At 55.2% G+C, this 25,594-nt stretch overlaps 1 protein-coding gene across 1 annotated transcript in view; it reads right to left on the bottom strand.

Moving 5' to 3' along the window:
* The window catches only part of LOC139229626 (histone-lysine N-methyltransferase EHMT2-like), a 151,925-nt gene that overhangs the window by 55,905 nt on the left and 70,426 nt on the right, over window positions 1-25,594 (bottom strand). The window contains 4 exon segments of the mRNA XM_070861136.1: window positions 2,589-2,671; window positions 6,921-7,103; window positions 15,653-15,879; window positions 22,521-22,664. Of these exon segments, the coding sequence (XP_070717237.1) occupies window positions 2,589-2,671; window positions 6,921-7,103; window positions 15,653-15,879; window positions 22,521-22,664 (637 nt within the window).

The following is a 25,594-nucleotide window of genomic DNA, read 5'->3' on the forward strand; positions in this document are numbered from 1 at the left end:
GTTAGGACTACAGCTAATGCCATAGAAACGTTTATTGGACATTGCATTTAATATTTTTCTCACTGCAGAAAGAAAACTGGAAGCTGTTTGTGGGAGGGGCCCAGGTGTGGCTCCATGTTGGACTTAGAATGATGGGCAGGGAGCCTAGAATGACAAAGGCCAACATAAGGCAGGAGGTGGGCTAATGGGAGTCCATTGTTAGGCAAGGTGACCTCGTCAACCGGGTGATTGGGTAAAAGCAGAAGACACACCCACAGGAAGCCTCAAAAACAAACTTTATTCAGCCTGAAAAGGCAAACGAACTTGGGATATAAAAGCCATGCCTTGTGGACACAGCTCTCTCTGGTCTTGCTCCGACAAGAATCCAATCCTCCGCATTGTGACGGAGGGAACAAAGCAGGAGAGACACCTGTTCATCGGAAGAAGCAGCGAGTAAGCCAGTGAAATCGCTGAGCATTTCTGCACACACATCTTTTAAGATCACAGCCACGGTGTGAGGGGGTATCGTGCGTTCTCCCAACCAAATTCTGAGGGGTTTATGGGAGGGGGGAGGTGTTTTAGACGTTGGGGTACTTCGCGATAGGGGCCTGTTAGGCAGGCCACACTGTGTATTGTACTGCATTTGTTTGCTTTACACACCAGGGTGTGTGTGGTTTTACTGGGTGCAGGTCTGTGTTTAGCTCTAATAAAGCATTGCCGCTTGAGACCGAGGTATTTGTCCGTGACTCATTCATCTGCTCAGTCCAGTAATCACTCCCAGGTCGAGAACTAGTGTAACGTGGGAGTGTGTCGAAAACACCCAAGGGAACACCCACTTACATAGATCAATTGTTAATTTTATTTAAGAACATAAGAAATAGGAGCAGGAGTAGGCCATACGCCCCCTCGAGCCTGCTCCACCATTTAATACGATCATGGCTGATCTGATCATGGACTCAGCTCCACTTCCCTGCCCGCTCCCCATATTCCCTTATCGGTTAAGAAACTGTCTATCTCCGTCTTAAATTTATTCAATGTCCCGGCTTCCACAGCTCTCTGAGGCAGCGAATTCCACAGATTTACAACCCTCAGAGAGAAGAAATTTCTCCTTATCTCAGTTTTAAATGGGTGGCCCCTTATTCTAAGATCATGCCCCCTAGTTCAAGTCTCCCACATCAGTGGAAACATCCTCTCTGCATCCACCTCGTCAAGCCCCCTCATAATTGGAGACTGATAGATTTTTGTTAAGGTATTAAGGGATATGGGACAAAGATGGGTATAAAAACATAAGAAATAGGCGAAGGCCACACTGGGTCTGTGCAGCAGAGCAGGTCTCCAGTCGTCCTAGAGATGAGGAGAAATTTATTCACCCAGAGAGTGGTGAACCTGTGGAATTCTCTACCACAGAAAGTAGTTGAGGCCAATTCACTAAATATATTCAAAAAGGAGTTAGATGTAGTTCTTACTACTCGGGGGATCAAGGGGTATGGTGAGAAAGCAGGAATGGGGTACTGAAGTTGCATGTTCAGCCATGAACTCACTGAATGGTGGTGCAGGCTAGAAGGGCCGAATGGCCTACTCCTGCACCTATTTTCTGTGTTTCTATGTCCTGGTTAACCCTTGCCACTGGATAAAGGCCGAGCTCTGTCAAGCCCCGTGTGGTGGCTGATGTGTGACGGTCACCACACGTTAAAACAATCCAGGCTCAGGCATCTTCCACCATTTAAAATGTGGTTCAGGACGTGGAATATTAGGTCTCTCAGTGAAACACCTGTGAACTCATCCTTTCATCCTTTTTTGGTGTGGAAGCAAGTCATCTTCGCTTCTAGGGGCCGCCTAATACTATATACTATAGCATATAGCAGGGGAGTTATCCCCGATATGGTGGCCAATATCTATCCCTCATTTGACATAACACAAACAGATTATCTGGTCATTATCACATCGCTGTATGTGACTAGAGGCCATTAGAGGGAGCAGCTTGCCGTGGCCCGGCCCGGAAATCAGCGTGGTCCCGGCCTACAAGACCATCAGCAGGCCGGGGCCATTGGAGGGAGCATCGTGCGGCGGTATACCACGGCAGGGAGCAGCTCGTGCTGCTGCAGGAGGGCGATGGCTGACTGCAGCGCGGGCAGGTACAGCAGGGGCGGCGAGAGTTCGGGGCGAAGGAGCGGCGAGAGATTGTAGAGGGATGTGATCGGGGCCCAGGAGAGGTGAGAGTTCGGGGCCCCAGAAGAGCCGAGGGCCCAGGGGCAGCACGGGCCCAGCCCACACTGTGCGATATGTGAGCGCACTGGGTCCGTGCAGCAGAGCAGGTCTCCAGCCGTCCTGGTTAACCCTTGCCACTGGATAAAGGCCGATCTCTGTCAAGCCCGTGTGGTGGCTGATGTGTGACGGTCACCACACGTTAAAACAATCCAGGCTCAGGCATCTTCCACCCTTCAATTGGAGTTCAGGACTGGAATATCGGGCCCTCCATTGAAACATCTGTGAACCCATCCCTTTTTGGCCATCCTCGCTGTGAGGGACGGCCTAATACTACAGACAGGTACTATACCAGATTGCAACTGGTCTGCGCAGCACTAGGTGTTACCGACGGAGATACTCACGCAACATCAGCAGCACTTTCTGAAGCTCGCCCTGTTTGGACGAGAGGTATAGTTGTCGAGGGTGAAATCGCAGCTTCTTCCGTCTGAGAGAAAAAGAAAGACTTGCATTTAGATAGCGCCTTTCACGACTTCGGGATGTCCCCAAAGCGCTTTACATAAGAACGTAATTGGGATTAGACTGGATGACCTTTTGTTGGACGGTACAGATATAATGGTAAGTACTGCAGGGAATAGAATACGGCCAGGGTGTGATCTCCTGGACTAGTGTCGATCGCCTGGATGGGTTGGAGAGTAATTTTCCCAGATTTTTCCCCCCCCCAAATTGGCCGGGGTTTTTATCTGGTCTTTGCCTCCCAGGAGATCACATGGCTCCGGTTGGGGTGGAGTGTAGAATGTTTCAGTCCAAGGGATGTCGCAGTTGTGTGAGGCGGACTGGTTGGGCTGGGTGCTCTTTGCCTTTCCGTCATTGTTCGATGGTTTATATGTAACCTTCAGGGCTGCTGACCGAGGGCCGTGCGGCTCTTTGTCGGCCGGCGCGGACACGGCGCTGTAGGTTTCTATGTTTCTACAAGAAATAGGAGCCACTCGAGCCTGCTCCGCCATTCAATCAGATCCTGGCTGATCCAATCCTGGCCTCAACAGCCAATGAAGTACTTTTTTGGAGTGTAGTCACGGTTGTAATGTGGGAAACGCAGCAGCCAACTTGCGCACAGCAAGCTCCCACAAACAACAACGTGATAATGACCCAGATAATCTGTGTTTTTGTGACGTTGATTGACGGATAAATATTGGCCCCAGGACACCGGGGATAACTCCCCTGCTCTTCTTCAAAATAGTGCCCTGGGATCTTTTACTGCTACTGGAGAGAGCAAACGCCTCTCGGTTTCAACGTCTCAACCAAAAGACGGCCCCTCCGACAGTGCAGCGCTCCCTCAGTACTGCCCCTCCGACAGTGCGGCACTCCCTCAGCACTGCCCCTCCGACAGTGCGGCACTCCCTCAGCACTGCCCCTCCGACAGTGCAGCGCTCCCTCAGTACTGCCCCTCCGACAGTGCGGCACTCCCTCAGCACTGCCCCTCCGAGAGTGTCGCGCTCCCTCAGCACTGCCCCTCCGACAGTGCGGCACTCCCTCAGTACTGCCCCTCCGACAGTGCGGCGCTCCCTCAGTACTGCCCCTCCGACAGTGAGGCGCTGCCTCAGTACTGCCCCTCCGACAGTGCGGCACTCCCTCAGTACTGCCCCTCCGACAGTGCGGCGCTCCCTCAGTACTGCCTCTCCGACAGTGCGGCGCTCCCTCAGCACTGCACTGGGAGTGTCAGACTAGATTTTTGTGCTTTTGTTCCTGGAGTGGGACTTGAACCCACAACTTTCTAACCTCATGACCCAGAGATAAGAGTGTTACCCACTGAGCCACAGCTCTGTGGGGAAGGAGATGAAATGCTCAAAATACAAGCCAACCGCACAAATAACGTCGACGTAACACAGCAGAAAGTACCAACAACATTCGCCTCGCAGCTTTGAGGGAAGATTTTCTGTCAGGAAGGCCAATGGAATCGTGGCCTTTATTACAAAGGGGATGGAGTATAAAAGCAGGGAAGTCTTGCTACAGTTATACAGGGTATTGGTGAGGCCACACCTGGAATACTGCGTGCAGTTTTGGTTTCCATATTTACGAAAGGATATACTTGCTTTGGAGGCAATTCAGAGAAGGTTCACTCGGTTGATTCTGGAGATGAGGGGGTTGTCTTATGAGGAAAGGTTGAGGAGGTTGGGCCTCTACTCATTGGAAGTCAGAAGAATGAGAGGTGATCTTATCGAAACGTATAAGATTATGAGGGGGCTTGACAAGGTGGATGCAGAGAGGATGTTTCCACTGATGGGGGAGACTAGAACTAGGGGGCATGATCTTAGAATAAGGGGCTGCCCATTTAAAACTGAGATGAGGAGAAATTTCTTCTCTGAGGGTTGTAAATCTGTGGAATTCGCTGCCTCAGAGAGCTGTGGAAGCCGGGACATTGAATATATTTAAGACAGAGATAGACAGTTTCTTAACCGATAAGGGAATAAGGGGTTATGGGGAGCGGGCAGGGAAGTGGAGCTGAGTTCATGATCGGATCAGCCATGATCGTATTAAATGGCGGAGCATGCTCGAGGGGCCGTATGGCCTGCTCCCATTTCTTATGTTCACTCCCCACACACACACCTCTGGGGGTGAATACCCTGACCAGGCTTTACTCCACACACACACCTCTGGGGGTGAATACCCTGACCAGGCCTCACTCCACACACACATCTCTGGGAGTGAATACCCTGACCAGGCCTCACTCCACACACACATCTCTGGGAGTGAATACCCTGACCAGGCCTTACTCCACACACACACCTCTGGGGGTGAATACCCTGACCAGGCCTCACTCCCCACACACACACACACCCACCTCTGGGAGTGAATACCCTGACCAGGCCTCACTCCCCACACACATCTCTGGGAGTGAATACCCTGACCAGGCCTTACTCCACACACCCACCTCTGGGAGTGAATACCCTGACCAGGCCTCACTCCCCACACACATCTCTGGGAGTGAATACCCTGATCAGGCCTTACTCCACACACCCACCTCTGGGAGTGAATACCCTGACCAGGCCTCACTCCCCACACACACACACACCCACCTCTGGGAGTGAATACCCTGACCAGGCCTCACTCCACAAACCCACCTCTCTGCGGGGGTGAATACCCTGACCAGGCCTCACTCCACACACACACCCACCTCTGGGGGTGAATACCCTGACCAGGCCTCACTCCACACACACACCCACCTCTGGGGGTGAATACCCTGACCAGGCCTCACTCCTCACACCCACCTCTGGGAGTGAATACCCTGACCAGGCCTCACTCCACAAACCCACCTCTCTGGGGGGTTGAATACCCTGACCAGGCCTCACTCACACACACACACCTCTGGGAGTGAATACCCTGACCAGGCCTCACTCCCCATACACACACACCTCTGGGAGTGAATACCCTGACCAGGCCTCACTCCCCACACACACACACACCCACCTCTGGGAGTGAATACCCTGACCAGGCCTCACTCACACACACACACCTCTGGGAGTGAATACCCTGACCAGGCCTCACTCACACACACACCTCTGGGAGTGAATACCCTGACCAGGCCTCACTCACACACACACACCTCTGGGAGTGAATACCCTGACCAGGCCTCACTCCCCACACACACCTCTGGGAGTGAATACCCTGACCAGGCCTCACTCCCCACACACACACACCTCTGGGAGTGAATACCCTGACCAGGCCTCACTCCACAAACCCACCTCTCTGGGGGGGTGAATACCCTGACCAGGCCTCACTCCCCACACACACACACACCCACCTCTGGGAGTGAATACCCTGACCAGGCCTCACTCCACACACCCACCTCCGGGAGTGAATACCCTGACCAGGCCTCACTCCCCACACACACACACACCTCTGGGAGTGAATACCCTGACCAGGCCTCACTCCACAAACCCACCTCTCTGGGGGGGTGAATATCCTGACCAGGCCTCACTCCCCACACACACCTCTGGGAGTGAATACCCTGACCAGGCCTCACTCACACACACACCCCTCTGGGAGTGAATACCCTGACCAGGCCTCACTCCACACACACACACACCTCTGGGAGTGAATACCCTGACCAGGCCTCACTCCACACACCCACCTCTGGGAGTGAATACCCTGACCAGGCCTCACTCCACAAACCCACCTCTCTGGGGGGGTGAATACCCTGACCAGGCCTCACTCCCCACACACACCTCTGGGAGTGAATACCCTGACCAGGCCTCACTCCACACACCCACCTCTGGGAGTGAATACCCTGACCAGGCCTCACTCCCCACACACACACACCTCTGGGAGTGAATACCCTGACCAGGCCTCACTCCACACACACACACACCCACCTCTCTGGGGGGTTGAATACCCTGACCAGGCCTCACTCCACACACCCACCTCTCTGGGGGGGTGAATACCCTGACCAGGCCTCACTCCCCACACACACACACCCACCTCTCTGGGGGGTTGAATACCCTGACCAGGCCTCACTCCACACACCCACCTCTCTGGGGGGGTGAATACCCTGACCAGGCCTCACTCCACACACCCACCTCTCTGGGGGGGTGAATACCCTGACCAGGCCTCACTCCACACACCCACCTCTCTGGGGGGGTGAATACCCTGACCAGGCCTCACTCCCCACACACACACACCTCTCTGGGGGGTTGAATACCCTGACCAGGCCTCACTCCACACACACACACACCCACCTCTCAGTTTGCTGGACCACCAGGCCTTTCTCCAGAGCCTCGCGGCCGGGTCCGGGAGGCAGTCCGACGGCAGACAGCACTTTGCCGGTGCGCAGGGCGATGGAGGGGCCCGAGCTGTCGATACTGTCCACCGGGGGCTCCAGGCTCGATCGCTTCGCTTCTCCGTTCCCGCTCATTCGGGCACTTTGGGGAAAGAACAGGAACAGGGCCGTCAGTGAACACGTGAGGGAGGCAGTCTCGAGCGAGGGCTGGTCGGAGCCTGGCTTCGAGACGGCACAGCCTTTGCAGATCAAGAAGGCGGCAGACCACCACCACCTACAAATCCCCTGGGAGGACAGACGCACCAACGTTAGCGTCCTCGACCAGGCCCAACATCCCCAGCATCGAAGCACTGACCACACTCGACCAGCTCCGCTGGGCGGGGCCACATTGTTCACATACCAGACACGAGACTCCCAAAGCAAGCGCTCTACTCGGAACTCCTTCACGGCAAACGAGCCCCAGGTGGGCAGAGGAAACGTTACAGGGACACCCTCAAAGCCTCCCTGATAAAGTGCAACATCCCCACCGACACCTGGGAGTCCCTGGCCAAAGACCGCCCTAAGTGGAGGAAGTGCATCCGGGAGGGCGCTGAGCACCTCGAGTCTCGTCGCCGAGAGCATGCAGAAACCAAGCGCAGGCAGCGGAAGGAGCGTGCGGCAAACCAGTCCCACCCTCCCCTTCCCTCAACCACTGTCTGTCCCACCTGTGACAGGGACTGTGGCTCTCATATTGAACTGTTCAGCCACCTAAGGACTCACTTCAGGAGTGGAAGCAAGTCTTCCTCGATTCCGAGGGACTGCCTATGATGGTGATGAGGGGCAACTGGGGATGGGCAATAAATGCCGGCCTAGCCAGCGACGTCCATATCCTTAAAAAGATGTCCCGTGTAGAATTCTGAATTGCACTTCAAAAAATGTTTTTTAAAGTCAGTCACTTGCAGTATACAGTGAATCTTTCCCACCAATAGAAAAGAACTTCTATATCACCTCAAGTGGTGCATCTTTTTGGAAAAAAAAGCAGAAGAAAAGCTAGCCTGACCTCTAATTGACCAGAGGTTCTACACAAGAATAACTACATTCTTGTTGACTCAGAAAGGCACAGCAGTTAGTCCTTAAAGCAAACATAGTTACACATGGCACATTAATACATAATAATCCTTCCCTGCTCACTCAAACACTTACTGCAACTCCAAACATTCCTGGACCCTTCATACATCAACAACATCAAGAGAAACATATTGTCATGTATGTACGTGCTGTTTGTCGCCACCAGATGGTGAAATTGTTGGAGGCAACTGAACAGCACGAACATTGTGCTGCTCTGGTATAAAAGGCCAGCCATTTGGTGAGTCAGGCACTTTGGGCCGAAGTAATGCAGAAGCAAGTTTGTGCCTTGCTTAGTTAAACAGTACTCAGTTTCAACCTTTATTGCATACATAACATAGAAAATAGGATCAGCAGTAGGCCATTCGGCCCTTCGAGCCTGCACCGCCATTCAATATGATCATGGCTGATCCTCTATCTCAACACCATATTCCCGCTTTCTCCCCATACCTCTTTGATGTCTTTTGTGTCCAGAAATCTATCTATCTCCCACTTAAATATATTCAGTGACTTGGCCTCCACAGCCTTCTGTGGTAGAAAATTCCACAGGTTCACCACCCTCCGAGTGAAATCATTTCTCCTCATCTCGGTCCTATGTTTCCTACCCCGTATCCTGAGACTGTGACCCCTTGTTCGAGACCTCTCGGGCCTTTAATGTAGTCAAAAATTGCTCCTCTTCACAGGAGCGTTATCGAACTAAATCAAAAAAGTTTGAGGAGGTTGGGCCTCTACTCATTGGAACTCAGAAGAATGAGAGGTGATCTTATCGAAACGTATAAGATTATGAGGGGGCTTGACAAGGTGGATGCAGAGAGGATGTTTCCACTGATGGGGGAGACTAGAACTAGGGGGCATGATCTGAGAATAAGGGGCCGCCCATTTAAAACTGAGATGAGGAGGAATTTCTTCTCTCAGAGGGTTGTAAATCTGTGGAATTCTCTGCCTCAGAGAGCTGTGGAAGCTGGGACATTGAATATATTTAAGACAGAGATAGACAGATTCTTAAGCGATAAGGGAATAAGGGGTTATGGGGAGCGGGCAGGGAAGTGGACCTGAGTCCATGATCAGATCAGCCATGATCTTATTAAATGGCGGAGCAGGCTCGAGGGGCCGTATGGACGACTCCTGCTCCTATTTCTTATGTTCTTATGTAAAATTTGACACTGAGCCACAGAAGGAGAAATTACGGCAGATGACCAAAAGCTCGGTCAAAGAGGGAGGTTTTAAGGAGCGGGTTGAAGGAGGAAAGTGAGGTGGAGAGGCGGAGAGGTTTAGGGAGGGAGTTCCAGAGCTTGGGGCCCAGGCAGCTGAAGGCACGGCCACCGATGGTGGAGCGATTATAATCAGGGATGGTCAGGAGGGCAGAATTAGAGGAGTGCAGACATCTCGGGGGGTTGTGGGGCTGGAGGAGATTACAGAGATAGGGAGGGGCGAGGGCCATGGAGGGATTGAACATAAGGATGATAACTTTATATCACTGTGCACGTGTGACTCAGTATCAGTGTGTGGGGGACTCAGAATCGCTCCAACAACACTCAAGAAGCTCGACACCATCCAGGACAAAGCAGCCCGCTTGATCGACACACTACCCACCACCTTCAACACTCGCTCCCTCCACCACCGGCGCACCGTGGCTGCAGTGTGTACCATCTACAAGATGCACTGCAGCAACTCGCCAAGGCTTCTTCAACAGCACCTCACAAACCCGTGACCTCTACCACCGCGAAGGACAAGGGCAGCAGGTCCACCTCCACATTCCCCTCCAAGTCACACACCATCCCGGCTTGGAAATATATCGGCCGTTCCTTCATCGTCGCTGGGTCAAAATCCCGGAACTCCCTCCCCAACAGCACTGTGGGAGCACCTTCACCACACGGACTGCAGTGGTTCAAGGCGGCGGCTCACCACCACCTTCTCAAGGGGCAATTAGGGATGGGCAATAAATGCCGGCCTTGCCAGCGAGGCCCACATCCCAGGATGTGTTGGGCCAATCTTTACTCTTCTTCTGAGGCGGTCCCTCGTATCGAGAATGACTTGCTTCCACTCCAAAAAGGGATGAGGCGTTTCAAGGGCCTGACATTCCAGGTCCTGAACTCCAATTGAAGGGTGGAAGATGCCTGAGCCTGGATTGTTTTAACGTGTGGTGACCGTCACACATCAACCACCATACGGGCTTGACAGAGCTCGGCCTTTATCCAGTGGCAAGGGTTAACCAGGACGGCTGGAGACCTGCTCTGCTGCACGGACCCAGTGCGCTCACATATCGCAGTGTGGGCTGGGCCCGTGCTGCCCCCGGGCCCCGAACTCACGCCTCTCCGTTATACATTATAGAGTTATACATTAGACAGCCAGGCACCGAGTAGGCCTCAGGCCTCAGCATCCGATGCACAGCAGCACAAAGGCAGCACTGCATTTATCAGCTCTGCTGCGATTCAGGGCAGCTCCAACCATGAAGCTCATCAACAAAGTGTTGCTGATGTCACAAGTCACGAGGGATAAATGACCCCGCCCCCGCCAGCCCCAGTCCACTGACACTCCTCCCCAGCCCCTATCCCGTGACCCCCCCCTCCCCCAGCCCCCGTCTAGTGACCCCCCCCTTCCACCCAGTGACCCCCCCCACCAGCCCCCATCCCGTGACCCCACCCCCGTCCCTTGACCCCTCCCAGCCCCCGTCCCGTGACCCCACCCCCGTCCCTTGACCACCCCCCCAGCCCCCGTCCCGTGACCCCTCCCCGTCCCTTGACCCCACCCCCCCAGCCCCGTCCAGTGACCCCCCCTCAGCCCGTCCCGTGACCCCACCCCCGTCCCGTGACCTCCCTCTGCCAGCCCCCGTCCCTTGACCCCCCCCACCCCAGCCCCTGTCCAGTGACCCCCCCATCCCCCGTCCCGTGACCTCCCTCCGCCAGCCCCTGTCCCATAGAAAAAAAAAGGTGCAGGAGTAGGCCATTCGGTCCTTCTAGCCTGCACCGCCATTCAATGAGTTCATGGCTGAACATGCAACTTCAGTACCCCATTCCTGCTTTCTCTCCATACCCCTTGATCCCTTTAGCCGTAAGGGTCACATCTGACTCCCTTCTGAATATAGCGAATTGGCCTCAACAACTTTCTGTGGTAGAGAATTCCACAGGTTCACAATTCTGACTGAAGAAGTTTCTCCTCATCTCGGTCCTAAATGGCTTATCCCTTATCCTTAAGACTGTGACCCCTGGTTCTGGACTTCCCCAACATCAGGAACATTCTTCCTGCATCTAATCTGTCTAATCCCTTCAGAATTTTATTTGTTTCTATGAGATCCCCTCTCATTCATCTAAATTCCAGTGAATATAAGCCTAGTCGTTCCAGTCTTTCTTCATATGTCAGTCCTGCCATCCCAGGAATCAGTCTGGTGAACCTTCGCTGCACTCCTTCAATAGCAAGAATGTCCTTCCTCAGATTAGGAGACCAAAACAGTACACAATATTCACGGTGTGGTCTTACCAAGGCCCTGTACAATTGCAGTAAGACCTCCCTGCTCCTATACCCAAATCCTCTAGCTATGAAGGCCAGCATGTCATTTGCCTTCTTCACTGCCTGCTGTACCTGCATGCCAACTTTCAATGACTGATGTACCATGACACCCAGGTCTCGTTGCACCTCCCCTTTTACTAATCTGTCACCATTCAGATAATATTCTGTCTTCCTGTTTTTGCCACCAACGTGGATAACCTCACATTTATCCACATTATACTGCATCTGCCATGCATTTGCCCACTCACCTAACCTGTCCAAGTCACCCTGCAGCCTTTTAGTGTCCTCCTCACAGCTCACACCACCACCCAGCTTAGTGTCATTTGCAAACTTGGAGATATTACATTAAATTCTTTCGTCTAAATCATTAATGTATATTGCACTGAGCCCTGCGGCACCCCACTAGTCACTGTCTGCCATTCTGAAAAGGACCAGTTTATCCCGACTCTTTGCTTCCTGTCTGCCAACCAGTTCTCTATCCACGTCAGTTCATTATCCCCAATACCATGTGCTTTAATTTTGCACACTAATCTCTTGTGTCGGACCTTGTCAAAAGCCTTTTGAAAGTCCAAATACACCACATCCACTTGTTCTCCCTTGTCCACTCTACTAGTTACATCCTCAAAAAATTCTAGAAGATTTGTCAAGCGTGATTTCCATTTCATAAATCCATGCTGACTTGGACCGATCCTGTCACTGCTTTCCAAATGCGCTGCTATTACATCTTTAATAATTGATTCCAACATTTTCCCCAGTACCGATGTCAGGCTAACCGGTCTATAATTCCCTGTTTTCTCTCTCCATCCTTTTTTAAAAAGTGGTGTTACATTAGCTACACTGCAGTCCATAGGAACTGATCCAGAGTCGATAGAATATTGGAAAATGCATCCACTATTTCTAGGGCCACTTCCTTAAGTACTCTGGGATGCAGACTATCAGGCCCCGGGGATTTATCGGCCTTCAATCCCTTCAATTTCCCGAACACTATTTTCTGACTAATAAAGGATTTCCCTCAGTTCCTCCTTCTCACGAGACCCTCGTACCCCTAGTATATCCGGAAGGTTATGCATGTCTTCCTTAGTGAAGACAGAACCAAAGTATTTGTTCAATTGGTCTGCCATTTCTTTGCTCCCCATTATGAATTCCCCTGATTCTGACGGCAAGGGACCTACATTAGTCTTCACTAATCTTTTTCTCTTCACATATCTATAGAAGCTTTTGCAGTCAGTTTTTATGTTTCCTGCAAGCTTACTCTCATACTCCATTTTCCCCCTCCTAATTAAACCCTTTGTCCTCCTCTGCTGAATTCTAAATTTCTCCCAGTCCTCAGGTTTGCTGCTTTTTCTGGCCAATTTATATGCCTCTTCCTTGAACTTAACACTTTCCCTAATTTCCCTTGTTAACCACAGTTGAGCCACCTTCCCTTTTTTATTCTTACGCCAGACAGGGATGTACAATTGTTGTAGTTCATCCATGTGATTATTTAAATGTCTGCCATTGCCTATCCACTGTCAACCCTTTAAGTATCATTCTCCAGTCTATCCTAGCCAATTCACATCTCATACCATCGAAGTTTCCTTTCTTTAAGTTCAGGACCCGAGTCTCTGAATGAATTGTCTCACTCTCCAGCTTAATGAAGAATTCTACCATATTATGGTCACTCTTCCCCAAGGGGCCCCACATGCCCAGATTGCTAATTAATCCTCTCTCGTTCCACAAGACCCAGTCTAGGATGGCCTGTTCTCTAGTTGGTTCCTCGATATATTGGTCGAGAAAACCATCCCTTATACACTCCAGGAAATCCTCCTCCATTTTCACCAGTTTGGTTAGCCCAATCAATATGCAGATTAAAGTCACCCATGATAACTGCTGTACCTTTATTACACACGTCTCTAATTTCCTGTTTGATGCCATCTCCAACCTCCCTACTTCTATTTGGAGGTCTGCACACAACTCCCACTAATGTTTTCTGCCCTTTGGTGTTTCGCAGCTTTACCCATATAGATTCCACATTATCCAAGCTAATGTCCTTCCTTACTATTGCATTAATCTCCTCGTTAACCAGCAACGCCACCCCACCTCCTTTTCCTTTCTGTCTATCCTTCCTGAATATTGAATACCCCTGGATGTTGAGTTCCCAGCCTTGGTCACCCTGGAGCCATGTCTCTGTGATGCCAATTACATCATATCCATTAACTGCTATCTGCACAGTTAATTCATCCACCTTATTCTGAATATTCCTCGCATTGAGACTCAGAGCCTTCAGGCTTCTTTTATTAACACTCCTTGTCCTCTTAGAATTATGTTGTAATGTGGCCCTTTTTGATTTTTGCCCTTGATTTCTCTGACTTCCACTCTTGCTTTTCTCCTTCCTATCTTTCGCTTCTGCCCCCTTTTTACTTCCCTCTGTCTCCCTGCATAGATTCCCATCCCCCTACCATATTAGTTTAAACCCTCCCCAACAGCACCAGCAAACACTCCCTCCAAGGACATTGGTTCCGGTCCTGCCCAGGTGCAGACCGTCCGGTTTGTACTGGTCCCACCTTCCCCCAGAACCGGTTGCAATGTCCCAGGAATTTGAATCCCTCCCTCTTGCACCACTCCTCAAGCCACGTATTCATCTTAGCTATCCTGCAATTCCTATTCTGACTAGCATGTGGCACTGGTAGCAATCCTGAGATTACTACCTTTGAGGTCCTACTTTTTAATTTAATTTTAATTTAACTCCTAGCTCCCTAAATCCATCTTGTAGGACCTCATCCCGTTTTTTTTACCTATATCGTTGGTACCTATATGAACCACGACAGCTGGCTGTTCACCCTCCCCCAGAAGGCGCTGCACCCGCTCCGAGACATCCTTGACCCTTGCATCAGGGAGGCAACATACCATCCTGGAGTCTCGGTTGCGGCCGCAGAAACGCCTATCTATTCCCCTTACAATAGAATCCCCTATCACTATCCCACTCTTCTTCCTGCCCTCCTGTGCAGCAGAGCCACCCACGGTGCCATGAACTTGGCTACTGCTGCTCTCCCCTGACGAGTCATCCCCCCCTAACAATACCCAAGGTGGTGTATCTGTTTTGGACAAAGATGCCCGCAGGGGACCCCTGCACTACCTTCCTTCCACTGCTCTTCCTGATGGTCACCCGTCCCCTATCTGCCTGAGTAACCTTTACCTGCGTTGTGACCAACTCACTAAACGTGCTATTCACAACAGCCTCAGCGTCCAGTAACCCCCCCCAGCCCCGGTCCCTGCCCAGTGACCCCCTCTAACCCCTGTCCAGTGACACCCGACCCGTGACCCCCCCCCGCAGCTCCCGTCCAATGACGTCCCCTTCCCCAGCCCTGTGATCCCCTCCAACCTCCGACCCGTGACCACCCCCCCAGCTCCCGCCCAGTGACACCCCTCCCCCAGCTCCCGCCCAGTGACACCCCTCTCCCAGTCCCCTTCCAGTGACACCCCTCCCCCAGCCCCCGTCCAGTGACACCCCCCCCAGCCCTGTGATCCCATCCAACCCGTGACCACCCCCCCAGCTCCCGCCCAGTGACACCCCTCCCCCAGTGCCCTTCCAGTGACACCCCTCCCCCAGCCCCGTCCAGTGACACCCCCCCCAGCCCTGTGATCCCATCCAACCCGTGACCACCCCCCCAGCTCCCGCCCAGTGACACCCCTCCCCCAGTGCCCTTCCAGTGACACCCCTCTCCCAGCCCCGTCCAGTGACACACCTCCCCCAGCTCCCGCCCAGTGAAACCCCTCCCCCAGCCCCCTTCCAGTGACAGCCCTCCCCCAGCCCCCGTCCAGTGACACCCCTCCCCCAGCTCCCGCCCAGTGACACCCCACCCCCAGCCCCCGCCCAGTGACACCCCTCCCCCAGCTCCCGCCCAGTGACACCCCTCCCCCATCCCCCGCCCAGTGACACCCCTCCCCCAGCCCCCGCCCAGTGACACCCCTCCCCCAGCTCCCGCCCAGTGACACCCCTCCCCCAGCTCCCGCCCAGTGACACCCCTCCCCCAGCCCTCCCCCCAGCGACGTCCCCTCCCCAGCCCCCTTCCAGTGACCCCCCCCCGCACTCCTGCCCACCTGGCGTGCGTGGTGTCGGCTCGGCCATTCATCAGGTGGTCCTGGCTGGGCGGGGCGGGTACCGGCACGGTGCTGGATGTGTCGGCCTTGGCCACGGTGATCTCCTGGGCCTCGGAAGCGTCTTCCCCGCAGTGCGGGCAGAAGATCATCCCGTTGAGCTGGGAGACGCAGCTCTTGTGGAAGCGGTGAGTGATCCGGAAGTCCGGGTGACACTCCTGGAACGACCCCTGCAACAAAGGAAACAGCGAGCCGACATCAATCACACGCAGGCACGCGCAAAACGGGAACCCCAGCCGCGCACGCCGGACGGAACAGAGCTAAACAAAAGCAGAGGAAACGTTACAGGGACCACGCTCAAAGCCTCCCTGATAAAGTGCAACATCCCCACCGACACCTGGGAGTCCCTGGGCCAAAGACCAGTCCGCCCTAAGTGGAGGATGTGCATCCGGGAGGGCGCTGAGCACCTCGAGTCTCGTCGCCGAGAGCATGCAGAAAGCAAGCGCAGGCAGCGGAAGGAGCGTGCGGCAAACCAGTCCCACCCTCCCCTTCCCTCAACCACTGTCTGTCCAACCTGTGACAGGGACTGTGGTTCCCGTATTGGACTGTTCAGCCACCTGAGAACTCATTTTAAGAGTGGAAGCAAGTCTTCCTCGGTTCCGAGGGACTGCCTATGATGGTGATGAAACAAAAGTCCATTTTAATGGATCGTCTCCTTTACGTGGGCGCGTCGCACAAGGGGCAATCCAGCCCGACAACCCTCCGGAGATCCCTGCACTCCTCGAAATCCCCGACGTTAATCGCACCAGCACCGGTGGCTGGACTTTCAGCTGCCTCGGCAAAGAAAAAATCTAGGCCGACACTCCCAGGGCAGTGCTGAGGGAGTGCCGCACTGTCGGAGGGGCAGTACTGAGGGAGCGTCGCACTGTCGGAGGGGCAGTACTGAGGGAGCGCCGCACTGTCGGAGGGGCAGTGCTGAGGGAGTGCCGCACTGTCGGAGGGGCAGTACTGAGGGAGCGCCGCACTGTCGGAGGGGCGGTACTGAGGGAGCGCCGCACTGTCGGAGGGGCGGTACTGAGGGAGCGCCGCACTGTCGGAGGGGCGGTACTGAGGGAGCGCCGCACTGTCGGAGGGGCAGTACTGAGGGAGTGCCGCACTGTCGGAGGGGCAGTACTGAGGGAGTGCCGCACTGTCGGAGGGGCAGTACTGAGGGAGTGCCGCACTGTCGGAGGGGCAGTACTGAGGGAGTGCCGCACTGTCGGAGGGGCAGTACTGAGGGAGTGCCGCACTGTCGGAGGGGCAGTACTGAGGGAGTGCCGCACTGTCGGAGGGGCAGTACTGAGGGAGCGCTGCACTGTCGGAGGGGCAGTACTGAGGGAGTGCCGCACTGTCGGAGGTGCAGTACTGAGGGAGCGCTGCACTGTCGGAGGGGCAGTACTGAGGGAGCGCTGCACTGTCGGAGGGGCAGTACTGAGGGAGCGCTGCACTGTCGGAGGGGCAGTACTGAGGGAGTGCTGCACTGTCGGAGGGGCAGTACTGAGGGAGCGCTGCACTGTCGGAGCTGCCGTCTTCCGGATGAGACGTTAAACCGAGGCCCCGCCCGCCCTCCCGGGTGGATGTAAAAGATCCCGTGGTCGCTATTTCGAAGAAGAGAAGGGGAGTTATCCCCAGTGAGGCCGTAGAGGGGGATTTGTGAAGGAGGATGGGAATTGTGAAATCGAGACGTTGTTTAACCGGGAGCCAATGTAGGTCGGCGAGCACAGGGGGTGGTGGGTGAGTGGGACTGGGTGCGAGTTAGGGCACGGGGTCAGTGAGCACAGGGGGTGATGGGTGAGCGGGACTCGGTGCGAGTTAGGACATGGGGCAGTGAGCACAGGGGGTGATGGGTGAGTGGGACTGGGTGTGAGTTAGGACACGGGGCAGTGAGCACAGGGGGTGGTGGGTGAGTGGGACTGGGTGTGAGTTAGGACACGGGGCAGTGAGCACAGGGGGTGGTGGGTGAGCGGGACTCGGTGCGAGTTAGGACATGGGGCAGTGAGCACAGGGGGTGATGGGTGAGTGGGACTCGGTGCGAGTTAGGGCACGGGGTCAGTGAGCACATGGGGTGATGGGTGAGCGGGACTCGGTGCGAGTTAGGGCACGGGGTCAGCGAGCACAGGGGGTGATGGGTGAGCAGGACTCGGTGTGAGTTAGGACACGGGGCAGTGAGCACAGGGGGTGATGGGTGAGCGGGACTTGGTGCGAGTTAGGACACGGGGTCAGTGAGCACAGGGGGTGGTGGGTGAGCGGGACTGGGTGTGAGTTAGGACACGGGGCAGTGAGCACAGGGGGTGATGGGTGAGCGGGACTCGGTGTGAGTTAGGACACGGGGCAGTGAGCACAGGGGGTGATGGGTGAGCGGGACTCGGTGTGAGTTAGGACATGGGGCAGTGAGCACAGGGGGTGATGGGTGAGCGGGACTTGGTGCGAGTTAGGACACGGGGTCAGTGAGCACAGGGGGTGGTGGGTGAGCGGGACTGGGTGTGAGTTAGGACACGGGGCAGTGAGCACAGGGGGTGATGGGTGAGTGGGACTGGGTGTGAGTTAGGACATGGGGCAGTGAGCACAGGGGGTGATGGGTGAGCGGGACTGGGTGCGAGTTAGGACACGGGGCAGCGAGCACAGGGGGTGATGGGTGAGCGGGACTGGGTGTGAGTTAGGACACGGGGCAGTGAGCACAGGGGGTGATGGGTGAGCGGGACTGGGTGCGAGTTAGGACACGGGGCTGCCGAGTGTTGGATCACCTCTGGTTTACGGAGAGTAGAATGTGGGAGGCCAGCCAGGAGTGCGTTGGAATAGTCAAGTCTGGAGGTAACAAAGGCACGGACGAGGGCTTGTATTGATGGAGAATAACCCTGCTTTATCCCTCAGGGGATAGGCTCCTTGGTTGAGTCTGTCTGGGATCGTGTCTTGGCTGGGGCTGTTCCTCTTGTCTAGATGGGGAAGCCCCTTCCTCGAACAGACTTGACTAATATCGGGAACTCATCAGGTTTGGGAGGGAGGGGAGGTTTACAGACCAGAACATCAGTACCTGGTTTAGTCGGAAGTGTGAGGTAATGCATTTGGAGGAGGGCTGACGAGGCAAGGGAATACACAAGAAATGATAGGACACTGCCATTCTACCTCCTCCCATCCCACCATCCACGGCCACCAAATACTCCTTCCAGGTGAAGCAATGATTTACTTGTACTTCTTTCAAGTGAGTACACTGTATTCACTGCTCACGACGTGGTCTCCTCTACACCGGGGAGACCAAGCATAGATTGGGCGACCGCTTTGCGGAACGCCTCCGTTCATTCCGCAAGTGTTGACCCCCGAGCTTCCAGTCGCCGGTCACTTTGATTCCCCTCTCCACTCCCACTCTGATATCTCTGTCTTCGGTCTCCAACGAAGCTCAACGCAAGCTCGAGGAACAGCAGCTCACCTTTCGTTCAGGCACTTTACAGCCTTCTGGACCCCAGCATCGAGTTAAACAATTTCAGAGTGTAACCCCTGTCCATCTTTGGCTCCCGTTCCCTCCCCCCCCCCCCCCCCCCACCCATCTTATGTTTTCTTTCTCTTCTCTCTCTTTGTCTATAATGGCAGCTGGGCATTACCACGCCATTCACACCCTAATCCAGATTGACCTTTTTCTAACCTCTGCCGTGACCATCTCAATCCGGCCCATCACCCCTCTTGTCTCTCCAATCTCTCCTGCCTTCCACCCCATCACAGAACTTTCCCTTTTGTTCCTTCCTCCCCGCCCCCTTTCAGAGCTTGTTAAGAATCCGTCCTTTCCGAACACTCTCTAGTTCTGACCAAGGGTCATCGACCCGACACATTAACTCTGTTTCTCTCTCCACAGATACTGCCTGACCCGCTGAGATTTCCAGCATTTTCTGTTTTTATTTCAGATTCCAGCCTCCACAGTATTTTGCTCCTGTATACGGAATACTTGCCTTTATTAGCCGAGGCAGGGAGGTTATGCTTGAAATGTATAAAACACAATCATCATAGGCAGTCCCTCGGAATCGAGGAAGACTTGTTTCCACTCTAAGCGTGAGTTCTCAGGTGGCTGAACAGCCCAATACGGGAATTACAGTCTCTGTCACAGGTGGGACAGACAGTGGTTGAAGGGAAGGGGAGGGTGGGACTGGTTTGCCGCACGCTCCTTCCGCTTGGTCTCTGCATGCTCTCGGCGACGAGACTCGAGGTGCTCAGCGCCCTCCCAGATGCACTTCCTCCACTTAGGGGCGGTCTTTGGCCAGGGACTCCCAGGTGTCGGTGGGGATGTTGCACTTTATCAGGGAGGCTTTGAGGGTGGTCCCTTGTAACGTTTCCTCTGCCCACCTTTGGCTCGTTTGCCGTGAAGGAGTTCTGAGTAGAGCGCTTGCTTTGGGAGTCTCGTGTCGGGCATGTGGACAATGTGGCCCGCACAGCAGAGCTGGTCGAGTGTGGTCAGTGCTTCGATGCTGGGCATGTTGGCCTGGTCGAGGACACTAACGTTGGTGCCTCTGTCCTCCCAGGGGATTTGCAGGATCTTGCGGAGACATCGTTGGTGATATTTCTCCAGAGATTTGAGGTGTCCACGTCTCTGAGCCACACAGGAGGGTGGATATTACTACAGCCCTACAGTCCAGAACCTTGGTGTCAGATTTGAGGGCCTGGTCTTCATATACTCTTTTCCTCCGGCGATTGAAGGCTGCGCTGGTGCACTGGAGGTAGGGAGGTTAGGCTTGAACTGTATAAAACACTGGTTAGACCACAGCTGGAGTACTGCGTGCAGTTCTGTTCATCGCATTACAGGAAAGATGTGATTGCACTGGAGAGGGTCCAGAGGAGATTTACAAGGGATGTTGCCTGGACTGGGGAATCTTAGCAATGAGGAAAGATTGGATAGACTGGGGTTGGTTTCTTGGGAACAGGGGAGGCTGAGGGGAGACTTACTGAGGTGTATAAAATTATGAGGGGCCTGGATAGAGTTTATAGAAAGGACCTGTTTCCATTGGCAGAGGGGTCAACAACCAGGGGGCATAAATTTAAAGCAATTAGGGGAAGGTTTAGAGAGGATTTAAGGGGAAATGTGTTCACCCAGAGGGTGGTGGGAGTCTGGAACTCACTGCCTGAAAGGGTGGTAGAGGCAGAAACCCTCACCACATTTAAAAAGTACCTGGATGTGCACCTGAAGTGCCGTAACCCACAGGGCTACGGACCGAGAGCGGGAAAGTGGGATTCTCCTTCTTAGGCGGTCCCTCGAAACGAGGATGATTTACTTCCACACCAAACAGGGATGGGTTCACAGGTGTTTCAATGAAGGACCTAATACTCCAGGTCCCGAACTACATGTTGAAGGGTGGAAGATGCCTGAGCCTGGATTGTTTTAACGTGTGGTGACCGTCACACATCAGCCACCACACGGGGCTTGACAGAGCTCGGCCTTTATCCAGTGGCAAGGGTTAACCAGGACGGCTGGAGACCTGCTCTGCTGCACGGACCCAGTGCGCTCACAAAAGTGGGATTAGGCTCTTGGCCGGCCGGAGCGAACACGATGGGCCGAATGGTCTCCTTCAGCGCTGTAGGTTTCTATGATGCTATCGAAGGTGCCTTCAACGGGGTCCGAATAATGATGGGCTCAATTTTCCACAAAGCATTTTTTGGGCGTATTTGAAGAGTTTTTGGGCCCAAGTACAGCAAAATAAAATGTTCTAAGTTTCCCCCGTTGGACTTCTTCATTTTGGCGCGGCCTAACCCGACCTTTAGTTTTGGGGGTGATACACAACGGCAACTTACCTCCAACCTTGGTCTATCGCTGTCTGTGTCTCTGTCTCTCTCGCTTCCTCCCTCCCTCGGGCTCTCGCTCATAAGAACATAACATAAGAATTAGGAGCAGGAGTAGGCCATCGAGCCCCTCGAGCCTGCTCCGCCATTCAACAAGATCATGGCTGATCTGGCCGTGGACTCAGCTCCACTTACCCGCCCGCTCCCCGTAACCCTTAATTCCCTTATTGGTTAAAAATCTATCTATCTGTGACTTGAATACATTCAATGAGCTAGCCTCAACTGCTTCCTTGGGCAGAGAATTCCACAGATTCACAACCCTCTGGGAGAAGAAATTCCTTCTCAACTGGGTTTTAAATTGGCTCCCCCCGTATTTTGAGGGTGTGCCCCCTAGTTCTAGTCTCCCCGACCAGTGGAAACAACCTCTCTGCCTCTATCTTGTCTATCCCTTTCATTATTTTAAATGTTTCTATAAGATCACCCCTCATCCTTCTGAACTCCAACGAGTAAAGACCCAGTCTACTCAATCTATCATCATAAGGTAACCCCCTCATCTCCGGAATCAGCCTAGTGAATCGTCTCTGTACCCCCTCCAAAGCTAGTATATCCTTCCTTAAGTAAGGTGACCAAAACTGCACGCAGTACTCCAGGTGCAGCCTCACCAATACCCTGTACAGTTGCAGCAGGACCTCCCTCTGGCTCCCTCGCTCCCTCTGGCTCTCTGAGAATGGGACTGGACAGCTTTCCGGTGACCTGCTGCGCTGATTTCCTTAACTCTCGGGAAAGTTTATCAAGAGAGGCCACATACGCTGGGCTAAGCACAACTGGTGTAACTCTCAGCTGGCCAAACGTCCCGAAATGGCCAGAACTGGTGCAGCTGGTAGATTTCGCCCCCTTTGGCTGAAAAAAAAAACTGACCTAAAAAAATTCGAAACTCACTGCAACTTGATCGGGGAAACTGGGGATTTTAAGTTCGGCCAAAAAGAGCAGCCTGCTCCAAAAAAAAAACCCAGCGCAAGTACTGGGGGAAATTGAGCCTCAAGAGTGGCTGGGCTCGGGGAATGAATGCACTTACCACCGTACAGAAGTAGCCACAGCCCGGGCAACAGTGATGTTTAACCATTCGAGCCCTGTGCACCTCACACAGCACCATCAGTGTTACCCTGCTCGACGGTCTCATGGTCTCACATTTGGTGATACTGTTACTGCAGCCACTCAGCTAGGGAGAACAACACAACACAGAAAAATACTTCCATTATCTGCAGCAACCTCAGGCTCTCTCTCAACTCCCACTGCTCCACTGTGAAGTCCTGAAAGACCCATCCCCATAGACCCCTGAATCTCCCATCGAAGCCCATCCCTCTCACCCCCTCCCCCATCGAAGCCCATCCCTCTCACACCCCCCTCCCCCATCGAAGCCCATCCCTCTCACCCCCTCCCCCATCGAAGACCATCCCTCTCACACCCCCTCCCCCATCGAAGCCCATCCCTCTCACCCCCCCTCCCCCATCGAAGCCCATCCCTCTCACCCCCTCCCCCATCGAAGCCCATCCCTCTCACCCCCCCCCTCGCCCATCGAAGACCATCCCTCTCACCCCCTCGCCCATCGAAGCCCATCCCTCTCACCCCCTCCCCCATCGAAGCCCATCCCTCTCACCCCCCTCCCCCATCGAAGCCCATCCCTCTCACCCCTCCCCCATCGAAGCCCATCCCTCTCACCCCCCCCTCGCCCATCGAAGCCCATCCCTCTCACACCCCCCTCCCCCATCGAAGCCCATCCCTCTCACACCCCCCCTCGCCCATCGAAGCCCATCCCTCTCACCCCCTCCCCCATCGAAGCCCATCCCTCTCACACCCCTCGCCCATCGAAGCCCATCCCTCTCACCCCCCCCTCGCCCATCGAAGACCATCCCTCTCACCCCCTCCCCCATCGAAGCCCATCCCTCTCACCCCCCCTCGCCCATCGAAGCCCATCCCTCTCACACCCCCCTCGCCCATCGAAGCCCATCCCTCTCACCCCCTCGCCCATCGAAGACCATCCCTCTCACCCCCCCCTCGCCCATCGAAGACCATCCCTCTCACCCCCTCGCCCATCGAAGACCATCCCTCTCACCCCCTCGCCCATCGAAGACCATCCCTCTCACCCCCTCGCCCATCGAAGACCATCCCTCTCACCCCCTCGCCCATCGAAGTCCATCCCTCTCACCCCCCCTCGCCCATCGAAGACCATCCCTCTCACCCCCTCGCCCATCGAAGCCCATCCCTCTCACCCCCCCCTCGCCCATCGAAGACCATCCCTCTCACCCCCTCGCCCATCGAAGTCCATCCCTCTCACCCCCCCCTCGCCCATCGAAGACCATCCCTCTCACCCCCTCGCCCATCGAAGTCCATCCCTCTCACCCCCCCTCGCCCATCGAAGTCCATCCCTCTCACCCCCTCCCCATCGAAGTCCATCCCTCTCACCCCCCCTCGCCCATCGAAGTCCATCCCTCTCACCCCCCCCTCGCCCATCGAAGTCCATCCCTCTCACCCCCCCCTCGCCCATCGAAGTCCATCCCTCTCACCCCCCCTCGCCCATCGAAGTCCATCCCTCTCACACCCCCCTCCCCCATCGAAGTCCATCCCTCTCACCCCCCCCTCGCCCATCGAAGTCCATCCCTCTCACCCCCCCCTCGCCCATCGAAGCCCATCCCTCTCACCCCCCCCTCGCCCATCGAAGTCCATCCCTCTCACACCCCCCTCCCCCATCGAAGCCCATCCCTCTCACCCCCCCCTCGCCCATCGAAGTCCATCCCTCTCACCCCCCCTCGCCCATCGAAGCCCATCCCTCTCACACCCCCTTCCCCATCGAAGCCCATCCCTCTCACCCCCCTCGCCCATCGAAGTCCATCCCTCTCACCCCCTCGCCCATCGAAGCCCATCCCTCTCACCCCCCCCTCGCCCATCGAAGACCATCCCTCTCACCCCCTCGCCCATCGAAGCCCATCCCTCTCACCCCCCCTCGCCCATCGAAGCCCATCCCTCTCACCCCCCCCTCCCCCATCGAAGACCATCCCTCTCACCCCTCCCCCATCGAAGCCCATCCCTCTCACCCCTCCCCCATCGAAGCCCATCCCTCTCACCCCCTCCCCCATCGAAGCCCATCCCTCTCACCCCCCCTCCCCCATCGAAGACCATCCCTCTCACCCCTCCCCCCATCGAAGCCCATCCCTCTCACCCCTCCCCCATCGAAGCCCATCCCTCTCACCCCTCCCCCATCGCCCATCGAAGACCATCCCTCTCACCCCCTCCCCCCATCGAAGCCCATCCCTCTCACACCCCCTCCCCATCGAAGCCCATCCCTCTCACCCCCTCCCCCATCGAAGCCCATCCCTCTCACACCCCCTCCCCCATCGAAGCCCATCCCTCTCACACCCCCTCCCCATCGAAGACCATCCCTCTCACCCCCTCCCCCATCGAAGCCCATCCCTCTCACCCCCCCCTCGCCCATCGAAGCCCATCCCTCTCACCCCCCTCCCCCATCGAAGCCCATCCCTCTCACCCCCTCCCCCCATCGAAGCCCATCCCTCTCACCCCTCCCCCCATCGAAGCCCATCCCTCTCACCCCTCCCCCATCGAAGCCCATCCCTCTCACCCCTCCCCCATCGAAGCCCATCCCTCTCACCCCTCCCCCATCGAAGCCCATCCCTCTCACCCCCCTCCCCCATCGAAGACCATCCCTCTCACCCCTCCCCCCATCGAAGCCCATCCCTCTCACCCCCCTCGCCCATCGAAGACCATCCCTCTCACCCCTCCCCCCATCGAAGCCCATCCCTCTCACCCCCTCGCCCATCGAAGCCCATCCCTCTCACCCCCCCTCGCCCATCGAAGATCATCCCTCTCACACCCCTCCCCCCATCGAAGCCCATCCCTCTCACCCCCCCTCGCCCATCGAAGACCATCCCTCTCACCCCTCCCCCATCGAAGCCCATCCCTCTCACCCCTCCCCCCATCGAAGACCATCCCTCTCACCCCCCTCCCCATCGAAGCCCATCCCTCTCACCCCCCCTCGCCCATCGAAGACCATCCCTCTCACCCCTCCCCCATCGAAGCCCATCTCTCTCACCCCTCCCCCCATCGAAGACCATCCCTCTCACCCCTCCCCCCATC

The sequence above is a fragment of the Pristiophorus japonicus genome, chromosome 19 (genome assembly GCF_044704955.1).
Source record: "Pristiophorus japonicus isolate sPriJap1 chromosome 19, sPriJap1.hap1, whole genome shotgun sequence".
Classification (NCBI taxonomy): Eukaryota; Metazoa; Chordata; class Chondrichthyes; family Pristiophoridae; genus Pristiophorus; species Pristiophorus japonicus.